General features: G+C 39.5%; 1 protein-coding gene across 10 annotated transcripts in view; it reads right to left on the bottom strand.

Annotated features, from left to right (window-relative positions):
* The window catches only part of DNAH5 (dynein axonemal heavy chain 5), a 157876-nt gene that overhangs the window by 125373 nt on the left and 11638 nt on the right, over nucleotides 1–20865 (bottom strand). For 7 of the 10 annotated variants that reach the window (XR_012629594.1, XM_074874294.1, XM_074874237.1 and 4 more), the window contains exons 2-3: nucleotides 3161–3295; nucleotides 828–912 (exon numbers count right to left, since the gene is read on the bottom strand). Coding sequence is in view for 9 of the 10 variants with exons in the window: in XM_074874294.1 (XP_074730395.1) it covers nucleotides 828–912; nucleotides 3161–3295 (220 nt within the window). In the remaining variant the exon portion in view is untranslated. Of the gene's footprint in view, nucleotides 1–827; nucleotides 913–3160; nucleotides 3296–7249; nucleotides 7579–20865 lie in introns of those variants that run through there. The other 3 variants (XM_074874256.1, XM_074874265.1, XM_074874274.1) reach the window with 2 other exon arrangements.

Here is a 20865-nt window from a genome sequence, read left to right as displayed (position 1 = left end):
ATTGAAAATACATAAAGTATAAATACATATTTGTACACTCATATAGGTATATGTTTACATATGTATAAACACATATATTTATACAGATATACATAGATATATTTACAAGGCCCTTCTTGTACATCCAGGGTAAACAAGTGGAATGAACTCCCACCACCAAGTCACAGGATCTCAGAGGTCCCATAGCACCTGGCTAGTGCCAGCAGTAGCAGCACTGGAGGCTCTGGGACAGAAGCCATGGGCAGAGGAGAGGATGTCCTTGTCAGAGGGGTCCTGAGCTGCTTCCAGGGTAAGTGAGAAGGAGGCTTCCCCCAGAAGTGTGGTAACACTGGGGAAGGGAAAGGGATATGACCAGAAGGGACTTCTGGGATAGCGGCCCCGCCACCCATAATGCTGGCCTCCTGGGGCCATTTGTTATGTAACAGGACCACCTGGATGGATGGTCATGTGCCCAGAAATGTGGAGGGCTTCTAGGGCAGACTGGTGGCATGATTAGAGGGGAGGGGGCAGAGCACCTGTCACTGCTCACCTTGTGTGAAAGTCATCTTTTAACTATCAAAAACCATTTCCCAGCCCCCCAGGCAAGAGTTGCTGGGCTCGCAAGGAAGGACCTTGCTGCTGCTGCATACTAGCAATAGGCAGAAATGCACTAAAAAGCTTCAGTAATTTCATCAGTCCTCATTTCATGAGCAAGGATCGATGTCCCAGTATGACCAAATTTGACTTGCCTTAAGCCCCAGTTTATAAGAACTTTACTATTTGCTTTTTCCCTGCACACTTGCACAGCACAACTATAACACACTGCAGGAGAACCTAAGTTGCTTTACCTGTATCCCTTGCCTCCACATCTTGATAGTAGAACATCAGATGACGCAGACCTCCAGGGGCCAGGAATTTGTCAATGCGCTCTATCTGTTGATAGGTCATGTTGAGATCATTATGCATGAAAAGTTTAACTTTCTCAGATTTTTAACATAAAGGGCTGACAAATACTCATGACATTATCATTGTTCAATAATAAAGTTATACCAGGCCCAGTTACTACCACCCAAAAAGTGATTGAGTTGCCTTGTCCTTTACTACCACACACTTACTTAATTGAATCATTTAAATTTTTCCATGCTGAACACAACTGAATACAGCCAGGCCATGTTTCAGTTTACAGAAACCACTTTACTGTACATGCTGTGTATTGTCTCTCAAACTGAGGGCACAGGGCATTTCTTCATTTACTGAAATGCAGCAGCAGCTCATTGAAGTCCCTCACTCATGTTATTCTTACTGCCATTCAGCTAACTAGCTGAAAGCAGAAAACACACAACTGCAATTATTCCATATCACAGCGACAGAGGAAGCCTTTATTTATTTATATTTTAAGCATCAGGACAATTTCACAGTTCTCCATCAATTTAAGGCTGCCATCAAGCACCCTTAAACTATATATTGGTAGTGCAGTCCAGGAATCTCACGTATAGACCATACAGGTCTAGGAAGAAAGTTAATTGCTCAATGGTAGTATGCTGATCAGTGTTTCAGCACTTGAAATTCTGGCATAATTCATTATTTTTCTAGATCTGTGAGTCATTGTTTCATACAGTCTCTAACTACATAGCAATCTTCCAGCGGAAAAGGCTTCTACTTCTACAAGTTCTTCTTCAGAAACATTTGCTGGTACCATTTGTGCTTCCTAGTGCACAAAAAAGGCTAAGAGATCACCAGCAGCAGGAAGAAAGCCACATTTATCCCTCTTCCGGTAATAATGGGCCTCAGTTACACTAAGATCACATAAACTGTTCTTCCAGAAAATCTTGGCTGAGCCCTCCAAGATGAGGTCAAAATAACTATTACACTTTTCTCTTTCCAAGTATAACAGCTGCCAAGTATAATCATCTGACAGTTATTCTCAGGCAATATACTTTGCCAGGAAAGCCATTTAGAGATAGAATGCACAAAGGCTAAAACAAGTTCTGCTTTTTAACTTGTGTGACAGTGTTTTGCACAGTTCATGTTCTTATATCACATGGAATCACAGAAATGTTGGAAGGGACCTCTGGGAGATCTCGAGGCCAGCCTCCTGTATCATCAACAGCAGTTCAGGTCATCTAGAGCTTTGCCTAGGCTGTCTCAAAAACCTCAAGGACAGAAATGCCACAACTCACTTAAGTCATCTATTCCCATGCTGCGTTACCCTCCCAGTGAAGAAGGGTCTCTTAATGTCCAATTTGCAAGTTGTGACTATTGCCTTTGTCGTATCTTCTGCAACCGCTAAGAGTTCAGCTCCGTCATCTTTGTAACTACTCTTCAAGCAACTGCAGGCTACTATTTGACTTCCCCTCAATCTTATTCTCCCTCTTCTCATACTTTACATGCCCTGTGTTCCTCACTATCTTGGTAGTCTTCCACTGGACTTTCTTCAGTCTCTCAACAATATTAGCACTGAAATGGGAATGCATAAATTGTAAGGACACAGATGTAAAAAGAATAAAAGAGGAAAATAACCACAACCATGTTTACTTTAGTGTCAGGGAGTAAAACAAGATCTACTTTCTGTCTATCTAGATTTTTAAAAAATAACAATTTCTTTTCAAATCACAGAATTTATCTCCATTGCATATAATACTCACCATCAACTTTTGTGCATCGTTTCCTCAAAATACATATTTCTAACTGCTTACCCCCTGCATTAACCCTCACGTAATCAGACAGATCACTTAGCCATTCTATCTTGTCAAGTAGCTTCCACCTGATTTAATTTCCTAAACTAGATCACAATGTAGTCTCACAAACACTGGTGGCAGCCTAATGGAAACAACAATAACATGCAGCCTGCTGTGGACAGGACTCTTGAATCTATACGTACTACATATTCAAGGACTGAGACTTCATGCTGTGGATCCAGTATGAAATACGGACACAGGCTTTACTGCACTATCTATAACCATTGGAAAACAGAAATTCTAATCAGTTTCAAAAGCAATATTGTTACAATAGGTCCTGAAACTAAGGACGCTTTTGTTCAACTTAATTACAAAAAGCTGAGAAATATTTTTTGATGAGAAGACTTAAGTAATCTCAGACATAAAGTCTGACAACTATCTCACCGAGTATTTAATGGTAACATCAGTTCTAAAGTACTCCATGAGCTTCACTAGCAGATTACCTGGTTACCATCAAGAATAGCATCTTCTACTTCTGCTTTGTCCAGATTCACACAAGAGGCAACAGTATCCAGTAAGTAATCATGCCTGCCATCCAGCCGAGCACGTTTCGCCTCCCTCTCTTCCTTGAGCTTTTGCTGTTATAAAACACAAAGTGGAAAATGAGTAATTCGCAATCTATTTGAAGACAAAAATAATGAAAATTCTACAATTTATTTTTAAAAGTAAAGGCCATTACACTCTTCCATAGTTGTGGCTTATGTTTTTAAGGCACTCAAATGAAATTTTTAGAAGTGACCCCCGTTATGATTTTACAGTTGATTTTCCATGTTCTATTTTCAGATTTAGCACAAAATTTCTATCATCAGTCTTTTGTACAATATTATTTATTAGTGGAAAGGCTCTGAAGAAGGGAAAAAAAAGGTATTTTATATGTACGGCTCCATCATTCTGCAAGTGTTCTTCAACACCCTAAATCCTTAGTCCCAGCTTTTTGGTCTAGTCACATATGACCATCAAGTCAAGACAGGATTCTGAACCATCTTTGTTATTCATGGAAGATACTGTAAGCGTTCTCTAATAAAGACAGATACTGCTGGAGGAAGCAAGGGTTTCATACATTATCTCTTTAATATAATGAGAAGTAAAACAAGCCACAAGCCTCAAGGTACACAAATGTTTACAAATGTGCTTAACCATAGCTATTATACCATTCTTCAAGCAGTATGCCTACTCTTCTAATTAAATTGAATTCCCATACGTAATACACCTCATTACATTATAGACAAAATAGCCTTCTGGAATAGTTACTGGTATTATTGTGCTCGCGGATTACAAGATTTAATATCATTTCATTTTCAAAAGAAATTTAGAATTATGTTTCATTGGTGGTAAATTCAACCTTTATTTCCCCAGTGATTATGAAAAATCTAGTAAGTCTATAAGGTATGCACAAGTGATTTATGCACAAGCTTCTGCAGAGCCAACAGAACTTGCATAATACACTTCATACCTTTATGTAAATATCCTTCCTACATTCTGAAGGAATTTTCAAATATTTGGTAAAATCGTAATTACTAGCATGCCTTCATAAATGCTAAATGCACTGGAAATGTTTTCCCATGTAAAAGACAAACATACAAATCCTGTTCTTTACACAGATATGCCTCAAGAATGCAGTTGCAGATTAATTTGTACATGTACTTTATGCTATTTTACTCCTGTCATTCCCTAACATGGTCTTCATTTTCCCAAAAACGAAATGTCATCACAGGATTGGCAATTCCTACACGTTGCCTAATCAGGATAGAAATTTTCCCCCTAGTTAGACATACAAAAACCAACCATTTTGGGCTCAATCAGCTTCACTCTAGATGATAACACTAGAATCCTAAAAACTGTTGTTGCAGTAATTTGAACATGACTGATAAAGCATCTTTAACATAGAAAAATACAACCAATACTCTGCCAATTAGTTAGCTTCTATTTATTCCAGCAAAAAAGCTCTTCTTGTTTTACTTAAACTACAGAGAGACTACTTTTGTATTCTGCTGCGTTTCCAGCACAGAACTCCAGATATATCGCTACATAAGGCATTCATCTTACATTGGTTATCAGTTTCCAACTCCACCTGTACATATGGCCCTTGATATTTTCATAGCCTCCATTTCCTTCTATAAGTTGCTGTTTATGTAGGCTGAAATCATGAGCACCTTCTTGAACTGGGCAATCATGCCGATTGTTTCAGTTCTTTTAATGTTTTCCAATCTTTTAATTGCAGCCTCTCAAGCCCTATAACAAATACACTAGCTATTGTGTATAGCTGTTCACATAGCATAAGGCAATATTTGATGTCTAAGTTCAGTAACAAGAGCATTCAATAATCACAAAACCTTTAAAGTCTAGTTAACTTACGTTCTTCTAATGAACTCCTAGAGAAAACAAGGAATTATTAAGTAGATAATAAAGCTATAGTTTTATGAAGATTAAGACATTCACTTGCATTTATCACATGTCACTTCTGGAAAGCATTTGCATTGTTCTGGTGGATATCTCTCTAATTAATGCAAGTTGCATGCATGTTTTGCCTGATAGAAAATACTATGATACCATGCAATTCAAGAACACACCCTGCCTGTCATGCTTCCATATTTTGATGATCTGACATTTCTAAGAACTTCTCCTCCCCAAGTAGTATCAGCAATGATACTTACTGAAAAGAATCAGCAGCAATTCTGGTCAAGGTCATACAACAAAGCCCCCTCATAATGTCCCATGATGTAGGAGGATCCAGATGGAAGAGCATTTACAAGAGACACATGCTTTCTCACTTAGATACCTGGAAGGATTGTCTAAATTTTTATATGGTACAGCTTTACCTCGGTTCTTCATTTAAAGAACAGCAGCACAGCCATGTTTAGTTTTGGGTTTCTTTTCCCCCTCTTAGTTACGAAGGTAAGAAAGGCCATATGACAGAGTCCCACAATGGATGCAAGTCCAAAGCTAAACTAATTAACCAAAAAGTCTTTCTTTGATGATTAACCTAGTAGCATTAACCTTTGATGATTAACAAGTCACTTGTTTAACGTTACATAAAACCTTAAAATTCCCAATACCTAAATGCCAAAAATCTAGCACAGGAAACCTATTTCCATAGACATCTTCTCCTGAAGCAGAATAAAGGGCAGATTCCTAAATCCATTTTAATATATGCCTAAACCCATAACCACCACACCAACAATCTGAAGCAATAAATGGGGATTAAGGTAAAATTTTCAAAAAGAATTGTTTTCTAACCACCAGGAGAATATTTAAGTATATATATTTAAGCAGAAGGTACTAAAGTATCAGAAGTCAGAGATGCCAGGGGCCCTTCCTTTGAAACAACAGCCTCAGAAACCAAATACTGACTATTGCCAACTTCTCCATTACAGAGGGCAGTTACTGCTGTGCCTGCAGACACTCTAAATAGAGTTAGCATGAATGTTATTTAGTATGCAAGTCATAAATGCACAAGTTAAAACTTGTTCCTGAACACAGTTTATCCAGCAAATGATGCATTTGGTTGTCAGAATACTGTGCACTACTGAATTTAGACACATTCAGATCAAAGTCTTATGGATGAACAATACACTTGAATTTTACTGGGAAGTTCAACAGTAAGAGTCAAAAAGTAACAGTGTGCCATTGTTAACTTACTGTATTATGCAAAACTTATTTAACCAACATTCCTCTGTTTCTTCTTTAACTTGCTAAGATGTTTTATATTGCATAAGTATTGCTCATAGATTTCCCTGTAAAAGTGAACTGCAAACCATTTTACACTTTCCAAGCACCCTGAGTTTTCAGACACACACCTTTGAATTTGTTCTTCTCCAAAAAACACATAGCCTACAGATTTAGGGCAGCCCCCTTAGCTGACTCTTAAACCTCAAACAACAGAGCTTTCCCACATTTGTTATAACATTACATTAACTCAGGAACAGTTTGTTCAAATAACCAGATTTTTAAGTTAGTCTAAGGGTCTTAATGACTTCTGTATTTTGTTATTGTTTCTCAGTGCTATGTAGTGTCTTCAAAATTCTATTCCCATTTTATAAGCATGGGAAGAGTGGAGTTAAACTTCAGTTCCCATGGTGGCAGAGCCCACCCCTGTCTTCTTGCCAGATCTAGCATCAAGCTCTTTACTTACTGGTATAACATTTGTTGAATTATACCATTACCAGATCACTGCAACAATCTGGACAAGATACAAGTACCAGTAGCCAAATGCATGAACGTCTCCCATTTACATTTCAAAACAAACGGTGCAACTAAGCCTTGATTGATATCCTACCAATTAACTTATAAGACCAGTTATACAAAAAAACTACCTCTCATAACAAATACCTATCCCAAATACTATGTTCTGCTTTAAAATGCAAAGTTCATCCATTCTTATACAATTAGAAAATTTTGTGAAACCAACATCATCCATTTACACCATTTTAAAGCCCACATTTTTCTACACTCTCCCCTCCCCTCAACTCACAGCTTTACTCAAACTTTACAGTTACTAGACTCAACCTAGTCCAAAGTTCAGTTTTCCTTACCTTTATAACTCTGCCAATGCTCTGTTTCCAAAGTTGCTTTCTTCCAGCTCTAAACATTGTACTATTTGATATAAGCATCAAGTACCGTTTTTCAGCAATAATCCTTAAACCATGGAGAAGCTTCTTGGTTCATCATTTTGCACTCTCTCCCCAACCTTTTGTTCATACCTGTTTCATTCCTTATCTGTAGGAACACCAAAAAACCTCCAGAAAATACAGTAAGGACCTAAAAATCCAGCAACTATTAACCTTAGCTCTATATTTAAAATTCAGTTCTAATGTGCATTTAAATTACTTGAAAACTAAATTGGACTACTTTAGAAACTAGAGGTCTCTAACCACCAGAATTTACTGCCTATAGATTAGGAGTTGAAAATTACTGCTACCAACCACAGTGTTGTTAAGGTGATATTGTTTATACACAAACACCACTCGATATGATTCACCATGCTCAAGGGCAACATAACATTTGCAGAAGTCAATTTTATAACTGCTCATCTGATTTGTGTTTAGTCTTCTTAAGTAATCCTCATGTCAACAGACATCTTTGTTTCCTTGTCACAGATGACTTTAAATATATAGCAACAACAGTCAAGCAGCTTTCAAATAGCTTTTACCTGCAGACTACTAAATTACCAAGTTTTCTATCTATATTTTTTATACAAGCACATTCAGTCTCAGTTATTTTCCAGTTGTACAATGGTTGCTTAATACAGCAATTTTTCTCCAGCAGAGAATGTTAAGTTTTTTCTTCTTACAATAGCCTTAATTTTTTCCATTTCAGTAACAGAATCTAATCTGATGTCCTCTTGAAAATGCCAAGAAAAACAAACCAATGATCCAATATTAGGAACAAGAAAAACAAGAAATTTTACAGCTATTTCAGGCTTAGAATGCCCCTAAAATACTTCTGCTTCCACTCATATCAGAGTGAATCATGCCTAAAATCACTTGACAACCTCAGTGCTGATAAAAACCACATGAGTAAAAACCATTTTCCCCACATTATCTGATTTTCAATATAATTTCCCCCACCTACTTTAGTCAAATCTCACTGTGTATATACATGCTTGAAAGAGAAAGACCAAAAAAAATCACATTTAGTGAAAAAGTAAGCATCCATAGCTTTCTGTGAACGCTTTACAGCCTTCTCTTTTAAAATTAAACATGTTATTAAATATTACATGTTGAGTTAATTCTGGGATATATTCAGAACACTGAGGAATTATTTACTTCTTTGCAAGATGTATGTGATTTCTAATGTAAAAACTCAGCCCAACAGGTTTAACTTTGACATGCATCAATAAAGCTCTTTTTAAAAAAACAGGGAAAAAAAAGCTTAAATAAATCTCTCAAAGAACTGCCTAAGAATCATGGAGCTTTTTCATAAAATGATGTAAGGTCATAGGAACTAACTTAACCACAAAATCCTGTAGCCTTAAAGAGATCTCTGGAAGTCACCTAGTCCAGTCTTCCGCTCAAAGCAGGTCGAGTTAGAGGGGGTTGCTCAGAGATGTGTGCAGTTGAGTTTTGAATATCTCAAAGGATGGAGATTCAACAACCTCTTGGGCACTATAACAGTATTTGCCTGCCCAACATAAAGACTGTTCCCATCTAACTGGAATCTCCTATGTTCCAGCTTGTGTATGTTGGCTCTTATTACCATACAACTTCAGCTCTGTCCTCTCTCTACCCTCCCATTAGATGATTGTAGGCTGCAATAAGATCTCCCCTTAGCCTCTTCTTCCTAGGTCTGAACAAACCCAGTTCTCGAAGTATCTTTCTCATGCATCACACACTCTGGCCTCCTGACCATCTTGGTGACCCACTGCTGAACTTGCTCTGGCAACTTGCTGGCTATTTCAGCCCTGTCTGTGGTCAGCATTCTTTGCTGTGATGTGCATTACTGGCTCATGTACAACTTGGTGTGGAACAGAACCCTTCAGCCCTTCTCTGTAAACCTGCTATCTAGCAAGCTGGCCACTGGCCTGTACTGTCATACAAGGTTACTCCATCCTAACTGTAGGACTTAGCATTTCTTTTCATTGAATTTCTTGAGATTCCTGTCAGCCCATTTCTCAAGCTCATCCAGGTTTGTTGGAATAGCAGCCCTGCACTCCACATATCAGCCTCTCCCCTCAGTTTATCATCAACAGCCTTGCAGAGGGTGCACTCTGTCCCACCATTCAGGTCATTTGTCTTTACAAATACTAAACAGCATTAGCCTTAGTATCAATCCCCAAAGGACACCACTAGAAACTGCCCATTATCTGGACTTGGCACCTCTTGAAGCCTACTTGTCCAGCTAATTTTCCACCCAAATTATATGGAATAATTGTCTGATATCTCCAGTTGACTCTAAGGATATTATGGGACACCTTGTCAAACACCTTGCTAAAGTCAAGATAATGAACACCACCACTGCTTTCCCCTGGTCTACACAGCCAGCCATCTTATCATAGAAGGCAATCAGGTTGGTCACACAGGATTTGACACAGGTAAATCTACACTGGCTGATAGCAAACATCTTCTTGGTCCTTCACATGACATAAAATGGCATCCAGAACAGTTTGCCCCACAACCTTACCCGGGACTGAGGTGCAGCTGACTGGTCTGTCATTCCCTGGATCTTCCCTTTCCTCATTTTTGAAGGTGGGTGTGACATTTGTTTTTTTCCAGTCATCAGAAACCTCCCCAGATCATCTGGCCTTTCAAATATGAGAGGGGCCTCAAAATGACATTGGTTTCCTCCCTCAGCACCCTCAGGCGCATCTTATCTGCTCCCATGGAATTCCATACATCCAATTGGCTTCAGTGCTCCCTAACACTATCTCTGGCTATCCTTCATTTCCATACATTTTGCAAGAAGGCTTGAAGACCTAGCAAGTCAGAAGGCAAACCCAATTTGTGAATACTGAGGTAAAACAGCACTGAATACTTCAGTCTTTCCCATGTTCTTTGTTGTTTAGTCCCCTGTCCCACTGAGCAGTGGGCCTACATTTTCTTTTGCTGCCAGTGTACTTAGAAAAGCCATTCTCATTCCACTCACCCTCCTCACAAGTTTGAACTCCAGCTGAGCTTTAGCTTTCTGAACTCTACCTCTGCTCACTCAGGCACTGTTCTCTATATTCTTCCTGGGTGGTCCATCCCTGATTCTGCCTTCTATGGAAGCTTGCATGTTTGAGCTCAGACAGGGTCTCCACATTCATTCATGCTGGCCTTCTGCAAGGCCTGCTCTTCCTTCTGCATATTGAATGAACTGTCCTTGTTTTCCAATTAAGTTGTTCTTGAAGATCAAAGTTTTTCTCAGTCCCCTTTCCCTCTAGGGAAGTCCTTCATGGCATCCTGCCAAGCAGATCCCTGAAGAAGTAAAAAAATCTGCTGTCCTGAGGTCTAAGGCTGTGATCCTACTGGTTGTTTTGCTCACTGTGGCAGGTGCATCCACCCAGTGAAAGCAGAGCTTATTGGCTGCTGAAGTGTGGCAGCCTCTGGCTGTCTTTGTTTTCAAGGTCTCACGGTAGTTGAGACCTTTGACCAATGGGAGCCGCTATTGACTACAGGTCAGATTCGGCCTGGGTATAAATGGAGTCCCCTGGGGGAGCCATTTTGAGCTCGTCCCCTGGAGCTGCACACTGTGGTTGAGGACTCTCCCCTTGGGTTCGGGACGCTGCCCAAGGAAACTCTTCGAGGTGCCTTGGGTTGGGACGCTGCCCTGAGCAGGTCCTCAAGGTTGAGAGCCCTTGCTTATCAGGTGAGTGCAGAGCATTTTGGGTTGTCGTTAAACCCTAGGTAGTGAAGTTTTGTTTGCGTTTGGGGTTGCCGTTAAACCCCTGGAGTGTGAGGCTTTGTTTTACATTTCGGGTTCCCGTTAAACCCCAGGAAGTGAAGTTTGGGTTTGGGGTTGCCCTGGGGAGTGGGGCTTTGTAAAGTGTTTTGGGTTGTTGTTAAACCCCAGAAAGTTATTCTGTTCTCCTCTTGTGGTCATCTGAATCTGTAACTTACAGAGAGCTGGTTGGTTGTTTTATTAAAAAATAAATTTATTTATTTTTTTAAAAATTGGTGGTGGGTTGCTCATTTGGAAGCCTCCGTAACACTCACTTTTCAGGGTTTTAAGCTCCACAACCTCATGGTTACTGCAGTCAAGGCTTCCCTTGACCTCCACATCTTCAACTAGTTCTTCCTTGTTTGTGAGTAGCAAGCCCAGCAGAGCATCTCTGTCAGCTCATTTATCATCTGCAGAAAGAAATAGTCTTCAAACTCCAGAAATCTCAGTCATTTAAGTAACTTGGAATGGAGCAATTTTACATTAATTAAAAGGGTTGGCAGAATTAAAATGACTGGCAATCATGACAGGGAATAATCTCACTCATGGAGTGGACCCATATATGTGTTAGTATCAAAAAAACATAAATCATTAATTTACACAGAAAACCTCTTTGCAGCTTTAATATATCCTCACTCAGCACCTTTTACGCAGACTGCATTTACAGTACTAGATAATATGCTGATCTTGGTTAGAGTCATGGAAAGACTTCTGACATTTATGGAATGCAACTTCCTGTGATCTTCCACCTCATTACGTGTTAAAAAGGAAAACTGAAAATAATGAAGTAGTTGAGACAGTAGTTAACTGCCATTGTCAGGTCACTATTGTTCTCAGGTCAAAAGCCAGACTTCCAGCAGAGCCAATTTAGCACACCATTAATACAACCAACAACCCAGAAGGCTAAGAAGCCTTCTGGTCAGCAGCCATATGCAAGACTTATCACCTGTACTGCTTCTTTGCCTTACAAGCAACAAAAACAAATAATTCTCAGCCTTAAATTTGGTATAGCTGATAACCGCTGAAACTGCTATAAAAATATTGCTTTAGGAATTTGTTGTACATCCATGAGAGCACTAGCTTAAGTAGTGTATCATGGCCTATGTAAATGGGCCCAATAATCCAGGTTCATTTTAAAGATTTTTGAACAGAACAGTTCTTGATGAGGCAGGGTCATGTAATCAATAACTTAACAAGGACTCCTTGTTTTATCACAGTACCAGATTTAACATTTACAAAAACATTTTTATCATTTGCCAAAAAAAAGTTTTATTGCCATTTTAAACCAGCTTTTAAAATAACCCTGCTCTTTTACCCTTTATTTTATTGGTGATCCATAATCAGATCTGTGATTTGAAGAATACATTTTCTCCCCAGATGCTTCAGGAGTGTAAAATCCATGATGAAGTTGCATTGGTTTTAATAATGCAATATATACATTAAGGAGGATGTGCAATCTTGTATTATAACTCAGAAATCTCAGAATAATTTTAGTCTGTTACGTGTCTCTGGATAGCCCTGACGATGTTCAGCACCCTGCAAAACATTAAGTCAGATTTGGGGTATTTACCACTATACAGGTCAGTAAAACCATGAAGTGCACAGTCAACTGCATTAGAGAAAAACTTTTTAGATTAAAATATCAAGTTGTCATATTTGTTTAGGAATTATGAAAGTTCACTTCACAATGTCAAAAAAAATTATAGTGTTATACTGCGCAGCTTTGGCAATGAGGTTTCTTTCACTATGGGTAATTACAGATAGTAGTTAGCTACCATCTAGTGGTTAAAAGCTGAAAGCGTACATTACTTTTATGTTGTTTTTCACAAGACCACAAAATACAGTCTATATAAAATTTGGTAATTGAATTTCTCCTTTACAGAGATGATCACTCACAAATCACAGATGAAAATCTACGCTGAACAGAGTGGAAGAAGTTAAAGAAAAGCATATCCTACTCTCCTGCATTCTCTTCATACAACTGCAATAATAACAACCAAAGCAAAGGGTGGACTTTCTCACTTTGAGCTTCTTTCAAAGTCAAACAACACTGAGGCTTTAACACCTTTAATTAAGGCAAGGATTTTTAACTGCTTTGCTGAGAAAAACTAAAACTTCAACATATTTAGTGATTTCCTACACTAGTAGGCATCCGGGTTGCCTGTCAGTCCAAAAAATGCTTTTTGTCTTAAATATCTAATGAGTGTACAATTTGTCAGCCACCCAATGTCTTGCTTCAGCTCAAACAAGTAAACAAAAAAAGAGGCTATCATAGCTGAAAAATACAACTTCTATTCGTCTTAACTTGTTTCATGAGGTAATAAGACACTACTAAGATTTTAACCTACAATGATGTCACCTTGCTGCCCAACAAGCCTTTTATGGTAAAATACAGTACTGCTTAGAGAATTAACCTAGCATGTAGGAAATCCTAGTCGAATTCCCTCTCCTGCTTTAGGCAAGACATTTGCTCTCCAGGGTCTGCTTGCCTATTTGATCCACTGCTAAGAAAATAAAATTTAAAGAGAAAACACTGAATATATTATGTAGACAGATACTCAATTAGCCTTCTGTTTACCAAGATAAACAGGATGTGTGAGTCTTGCCAAATGAAGAGATATTATTGTCAGGACAGACAGTTTCAGTTCAAGTAACCTTGCAAGTAATACATTTTCCATTTTAAGGAACTGCAGAACCTCACACCTTCTCTGCCCTTTTCCATTACCAATTATGTGGACATTGTGTCCATCAGCTTCAGCCAGAGTAAGGATCAAAGGCAAAAATACAGTAGCTCAGGTTTTTCAGGCATCACTAACACTGCTCAAATGTTCCCAGTATCCCCAGCAATGCAGACTAAAGAGCATGATAAATTCTCAATGTGCACTTGAAGGAGGGAAACAAGGTCCAGATTCACTGGAAGCTGGGGAAAGTCCTGAAATGAAGGGAACAGTTTTGGAAGAAACAAGTTCCCTGCTTTCTGCTGGGATAGAGCTAATTTTTCACCTTAGTAACCAGAATAGTGCTGTGGTTTGAATTCAGTATGGGATTTGGTATGAGAAGAATGTTGATAATACACTGATGTTTTCAGTTGTTGCTAAGAAAGCACAGACTTTTTGACTTCCCATGTTCTGCTAGTGTGCAAGTGTACAAGAAGCTGGGAGGGAGCGTAGCCAGAGCAACAGACCCAAATCAGCCAATGAAATAGTCCATATCATATAACATAATGTTCATATGTAGATTGGGGTTGGCCAAGAAGCTCACGCTCTCGCTTCTGGGATTGCAGTTTCCGGATCTTCTCCTCTCTGGGATTGCTAGCCAGGAACAGGCTGGGCATAGGTCGGCAGGTGGTGAGCAATCACACTGTGCATTACCCATTTGTATTTTCTATTATTATTTTATTTTATTTCAATTATTAAACTGTTTTTATCTCAACCTACGAGTCTCCTTACCTTTACCCCTCCAATTCACTCTCCCATACGCCAGGCAGGGGAGGGTGAGTGAGCAGCTGTGTGGTGTTTGGCTGCCAAACAGGTTTAAACCATGACAACACATTAGGTAAACTTTGTGGCTTTTACTCATAAAAAAGATCAGTAGGTAAACTTTGTGGCTCTTACTCATAAAAAAAGATTAGAGAGGTGTTTTTAAACATAGCCTGAGGAAAAGCTATCAGGCCCTAAAGATCATGTGGTCTCAAAATACATAGCCACTTGTATGAAGTACAGGGAGCCCTAACGTGATAGAGCGGAGGCTGCCACCTACCACACTGCAAACCATAGAAAAAGGCTGGAACAGATACTGTCCCCTTGAACAGGGTGGAAGGAAACAGAAAACCAAACTATATGCCTGTTTCTACCTAAGCAGCAGAGGTCCTAGAAACAAAGTTGGGGGAGCTGGGATGCTATCTTTGAACAAAGACCTATTACAATAGCACTAGAAACTCATCATAAGGAGGGTATCACGGGTACCTTGTGACATACATCAAGGTACTTACTATACAGGAAACATGGAAAAGCCTACACCACTGTAAAAGAGCTCAGTGTTCAAACAACTTAGCAAGTCAATCAGAGCCAAATGGAATGAAGTTTCAGACATAAACAAGATAGACATAGCATATGCTATTACTGACTGCCTGATTAGGATGGAAGTATTGACTGTGACATGCTGACAGTGATAAGAGGGGCCCCCCATGGCAGGGAACATTATCAGCAACTTCAGCTGTCTCCATGTACACTAGGGAAACACCATCTCAGATTGTGATGCTGATACTAGATTTTTTAGATATCGTTAACAGTCATGGAAAGTTTATCATAAAAAACAACACATACAGGAGGACACGTGTCTTCTACATCATCCCTAAAAGGGTACAATATCAGGTTCAAAACATTAGTGTTGGAGAGAATAAAATATAAGTTTCACAACTCACAGCACTAACAAAAATTAAAAAAATATAAATGCCATGCAGTCAAACTCTACTTCAAAATGAGGAACCAGTAAAAATAAGAAGGTAGAAAGCAGTCAAAAGACTGAAGTCTTTGCAGACAACATGCCATCTATTTAAGAACACTACACTGGAAATACAGAGCAACTGCACAGCTTCTACCAAGAAAGACTTGAGAAAAAGCATAAGCCAGCCAGCATAGATAAACAGTATAGTAAAAGCAAGAAGGCATCCTCCAAAAAGCTGGAACAATGATAAGGAAAATATACAGATGAATGACAGCTTAGACAAAGATGCAATAAGGCAAGGTGAAGCAGTCTGAATAACAGCTAATAAGAAATGCAAAGTGCTGATAATGAGGTTCTTTTCACAGTGCATCACAGAAGTAGGAAACTCCTCAGAATGTCTTGGAAAAAAACCCAACACATTAAGGCTCAGAAGAAAACTTTATGAGATGACCAAAAAAAAGAAAATTTTTAAATCAGTGGTAAGTAATGCATCAGATGAGTAGTCACCCAAAAATTCTAAGGGAACTCAAAGAAAAAAGAGCTAAACTGCTTAATGTAACATGTACTCTGCATTGGTATCAGAGGACTGGTCACTGGCTTATAAAATGCACACTTTCAGGGCTAGCTGAATGAGAAACAATTGATGAGGAAGCCTGACTAGGTAAAATAACAGGCATTATAATAAAGAAAAGAACTAAGAGACAGCTCAAATAATTTAACTTCCCAAGGAGAAGTCAACAAGATGTCTGTGAAAGGGAGAAACTCTCATCATGAACTGCTGAGGTTCACCAAAGGGGTTAATAAGCATTAGAGTAAAGAAGATTAATTGACATGACCTGGATTTGCAAAAAGCTTTCAGAAAGATCCATTGTCAAATGCTTTTAGGAAAAATGTAAGGGAAATGACCCTTCATAGATAAAGAACTTGATTAAATGTTGGGAAAGAAGAGGATAGGAATAAAATTAATAGTTCTCACAGTAACAGGTGTAAGGTGGTAAGTGGAGCTCTCCAGGCACCTGCACGTAGTCAAGTGGAAAAGGGATAAGCTGTGAGAGCGACATCTGCAGACAGAACTAAGTTATTCAAGGTAATAAAGATGACCACAAAGAATTATAGAACCTTCCAAGACTGAGTAACTATGTGTCAGTGGCAGATGAAAATTCAGTATAGGCAAGTGGAAAAAGAACAACCCTAATCAATTACAGGCCTGTCAGCTTGACTTTGGTGCCCAGGAAGCTGATGGAGCAGCTCATCCTGAGTACCATCACACAACACATGCGGGACAACCAGATGATCAGGCCCAGTCAGCATGGGTTTATGAAAGGCAGGTCCTGCTTGACAAACCTGATCTCCTTCTATGACAGGGTGACCTGCTTATTGGATGAGGGAAAGGCTGTGGATGTTGTCTACCTTGACTTCAGTAAGGCCTTTGACACTGTTTCCCACAGCATTCTCCTGGCAAAACTGGCTGCTCATGGCTTGGGTGGGCACACACGTCACTGGAAAAAAATTGGCTGAATGGTCGGGCCCAAAGAGTTGTGGTGAACAGAGTTAAATCCAGTTGGTGGCTGGTCACAAGTGGTGTCCCCCAGGGCTTGGTTTTGGGGCCACTCCTGTTTAACATCTTTACTGATGATCTAGACAAGGGGATCGAGTGTACCCTCAGTAAGTTTGCAGATGACACCAAGTTGGGTGGGAGCGTTGATCTGCTTGAGGGTAGCAAGGCTCTGCAGAGAGACCTGGACAGGCTGGACAGATGGGCTAAGGCCAACTGGATGAGCTTCAATAAGGCCAAATGCCAGGTGCTGCACTTCGGCCACAACAACCCCCAGCAGCGCTACAGGCTTGGGGAGGAGTGGCTGGAGAGCTGCCAATCAGAGAGGGACCTCGGGGTGTTGATTGACAGCCAGCTGAACATGAGCCAGCAGTGTGCCCAGGTGGCCAAGAAGGCCAATGGCATCCTGGCTTGTATCAGAAATAGCATGGCCAGCAGGGACAGGGAAGTGATCTTACCCCTGTACTCAGCACTGGTGAGGCCGCACCTCGATTACTGTGTTCAGTTTTGGGCCCCTCACTACAAAAAGGACATTGAATTACTTGAGCGTGTCCAAAGAAGGGCAACGAAGCTGGTGAAGGGTCTGGAGCACATGTGGTACGAGGAACGGCTGAGGGAACTGGGGTTGTTTAGTTTGGAGAAGAGGAGGCTGAGGGGAGACCTCATCGCCCTCTACAGCTACCTGAAAGGAGGTTGCAGAGAGCTGGGGATGAGTCTCTTTAACCAAGTAACAAGGGATAGGACAAGAGGGAATGGCCTCAAGTTGTGCCAGGGAAGGTTTAGATTAGATATTAGGAAGCATTTCTTTACAGAACAGGTTGTTAGGCATTGGAATGGGCTGCCCAGGGAGGTGGTGGAGTCCCCATCCCTGGAGGTGTTCAAGAGTCAGGTCGACATAGCGCTGAGGGATATGGTGTAGTTGAGAAGGGTCAGTGTTAGGTTAATGGTTGGACTAGATGATCTTCAAGGTCTCTTCCAACCTTGATGATTCTGTGATTCTGTAATCCTGATTTCACATATGAAGTGACAGTCTCTGAGCTGATCATTACTACCATTTGTAAACACAACTGGCTAACCTTTGGAAATTAGTGATCATCCTGGATAAGAGCTCAGTTACAGATACATGAAATTACATGAACTGAAAACCAGGCCCCAAACTGTCCACTAAGAATAAGGCAGACAACTGCTCACTTTTTAAATAATGACTAGCAAAAAAGGCAAGATTTTTCTTCATCTTCTTATCTGGCTCACTAACACGTTTACTCCATCATCACACAACTACTACGTCTGGGACAAGGAAAGTGCAAGATGCAGCCCATCACCTCTGGTTTCAATAAAGCATGAAACAGGATCAATCTCAATGTAAAACTTCATCCTGAAGCTCTACAGCCTTGCTAGCTTGTCTGGATTTTTCTTCTTTGTGAGTAGCAGTTAAGCATACATTCAACAGAGGTCTGGAATTCACCCCAAATTTTGCACATATTCTTCGTATTTGCATAGTTGGATTGTTTAGCATTTCATAAGAATATGTTTCCATTCCTTTTCTTCCTCATACTGCTCCCTCAGAAGAAAAACATCTGAGGTCTTCATTCTCTCATTCCCACATTTCTGAAGCAGAAATACAGGCCTCCAGCATAAATTCAAGGTTTCTTATGGAAGAGGATCCAATACTTGGACTTCTCTTTTCAGAAAAGTTATTGACGATTACTTCCCTTGGAAGCAATGTTTGCCAAATAACAATTCCATCTTGAGGACTTTTCAAACTACCATAGATTACATTTCAAATATAAATGCAGTGGCACCTACTTTTTCTTTCTTATAGCACCTACTAGTTTGCCCCATTTTCCTCTGTCACTGCAAAAGTTCTTGGCACTCTGTGTCAAAAAAATGGGATTCAGCAAGTCTTTGGTTATAGTTAGAAAAATCTCTAACAACATTTGATACATATATATGTATACACACACGTACACACCAGCCATTCCTACAGCAAAGTAGCTCACAGGTCCCTATACAAAGACAACACTGTGATACCATCTGCAATGAAAGGGCAAATGATGGTATTCAGGAGCTGTTGTCTAGCACTGAACAATTAAAACATCTTTTCAAGCCGTTCCAAGGCCAACAAAGCATCGCTGTAGTAACAGCTCATGGACTAATCAACTTTTAGCTCATTTAACCTTAGAAATAAAGTTGGGTTTTTTTCCCCCTACAGGCCCCACCAGGAAGCTAAAGTAGGGTGTTCTTACTCATTAACTTGGCAGCATATTTTTGAATTCAGTACTTTTAAATTAAATTTCTGATTAAATCAGAACTGCTTTACCATTAAGTCATGCATTTTAAAAGTGAATTCTAAAGTCAAAAGATTCACACTCATTCAACTACATATTTTTTCATTAATTTATAAATTATATATAATTGCTAATTTATACCTCAAAAGTTCAAGGACCAATTCTTACAATATTTCACTGGTGTGTTGTTTTTCTTAGGCAGATGCACAGTCCATCTTAGAACCACTGTCTCAGCAGTCAGCAGGTCAGGCTAAATGTATTTTTCCTTTCCGTATTGTCAAAAGGGAATACCTCTCAGGTCAGATTGCATATTAACCCAAAGCTTACTCAGACTAATCTTGAAGTTTAACCTGTTCTTTAGCTCCAGTTACATATAAAATCCCACTTTGATTTAGTATTATTACCACTTCCTTTACAATGAAACAATCAAGCCTCTTATGGCCATATATCTAGAGATATTAGCCGAGAAATATTAGGGAAAACATAATTTGACTTGAAAACTGTCACATCCCTGTGAGATCTAATTAGAATACAGCTTAACTTCCTTTCCAGTTCCCTAAGTGTTGTTTTGGAGTTTCATCAAGTCCCCTGTTCAAGGAAAAAAAAAATCCAAACTCTTGCAGTTCCACGCAAGAAATCCAAACCACCTGCTTGTTCTATCATGAACTTCAAGGGTTTTCCCACTGCCCTGAATTCACACTAAGCAAGTTAACCATACCTCCAGATCATGATGTATACTTCACAGTAAAAACACAGTTGACATTTCTTTTGACCCCTATGAAAGGGATTCACTTGCATGGTTTACAAAAGGCCTAACATTACGTCTATTTTTAGTACAAGCAGTCATGTCTCCACAGCTGGGTAACTAGCACTACAAGAACACCAGATCCAAACAGCAACTGAAAGTGTGTCAGCCATCAAACATGAGGTTTTATAACAAATTAGGCTTGTGCTCTGACCTACCTTTCCAGAACTGCAACTAACTAATCTGTTCAATCCATTCAGGATTCCAAGTCATGTTATTTTACTGCTTCAGTGGGTCACACTGATATCTCACTAGTAACCATCTCCAGAATAAAAAAACCCTACATCATTCTTGAAACAACAAAGTACTTGGTTCTGCCTTACCCTTTGCTGTCTACACAGCTACTAGAAGCTGCTAAATCAGAATTCTGCAACAAGGCAGAAATAACCGAGATAAATACTATTTCTTTGAAAAGGTTCTAAGAAGCTTTCCAGCAATCACAAGAGAAGACACAAGTCCTGGTACAGATAGTATTGGGAGGGTGGGGGATATGTTTCCCATCTTCATTGTTGCAAGGCTTTTCCCATCTAGATGAAGAACAGATATAATCATACATTTGATTACAAAACTATCAGACAATTACTTTTAATAAGACGATCTCTGGTAATTAGGTAGCTGTAAAAAGGCTTCATATTCACACATACATTTTATAGCATCTTGAGTGGTTTTACTTGATACTCCAGTCCTGAGACTCTGGGC

The sequence above is a fragment of the Strix uralensis genome, chromosome 1, assembly GCF_047716275.1.
Source record: "Strix uralensis isolate ZFMK-TIS-50842 chromosome 1, bStrUra1, whole genome shotgun sequence".
NCBI lineage: Eukaryota > Metazoa > Chordata > Aves > Strigiformes > Strigidae > Strix > Strix uralensis.
The sequence above is the reverse complement of the archived record's forward strand: the minus strand, read 5'-3'. Positions and strand labels throughout refer to the sequence as shown.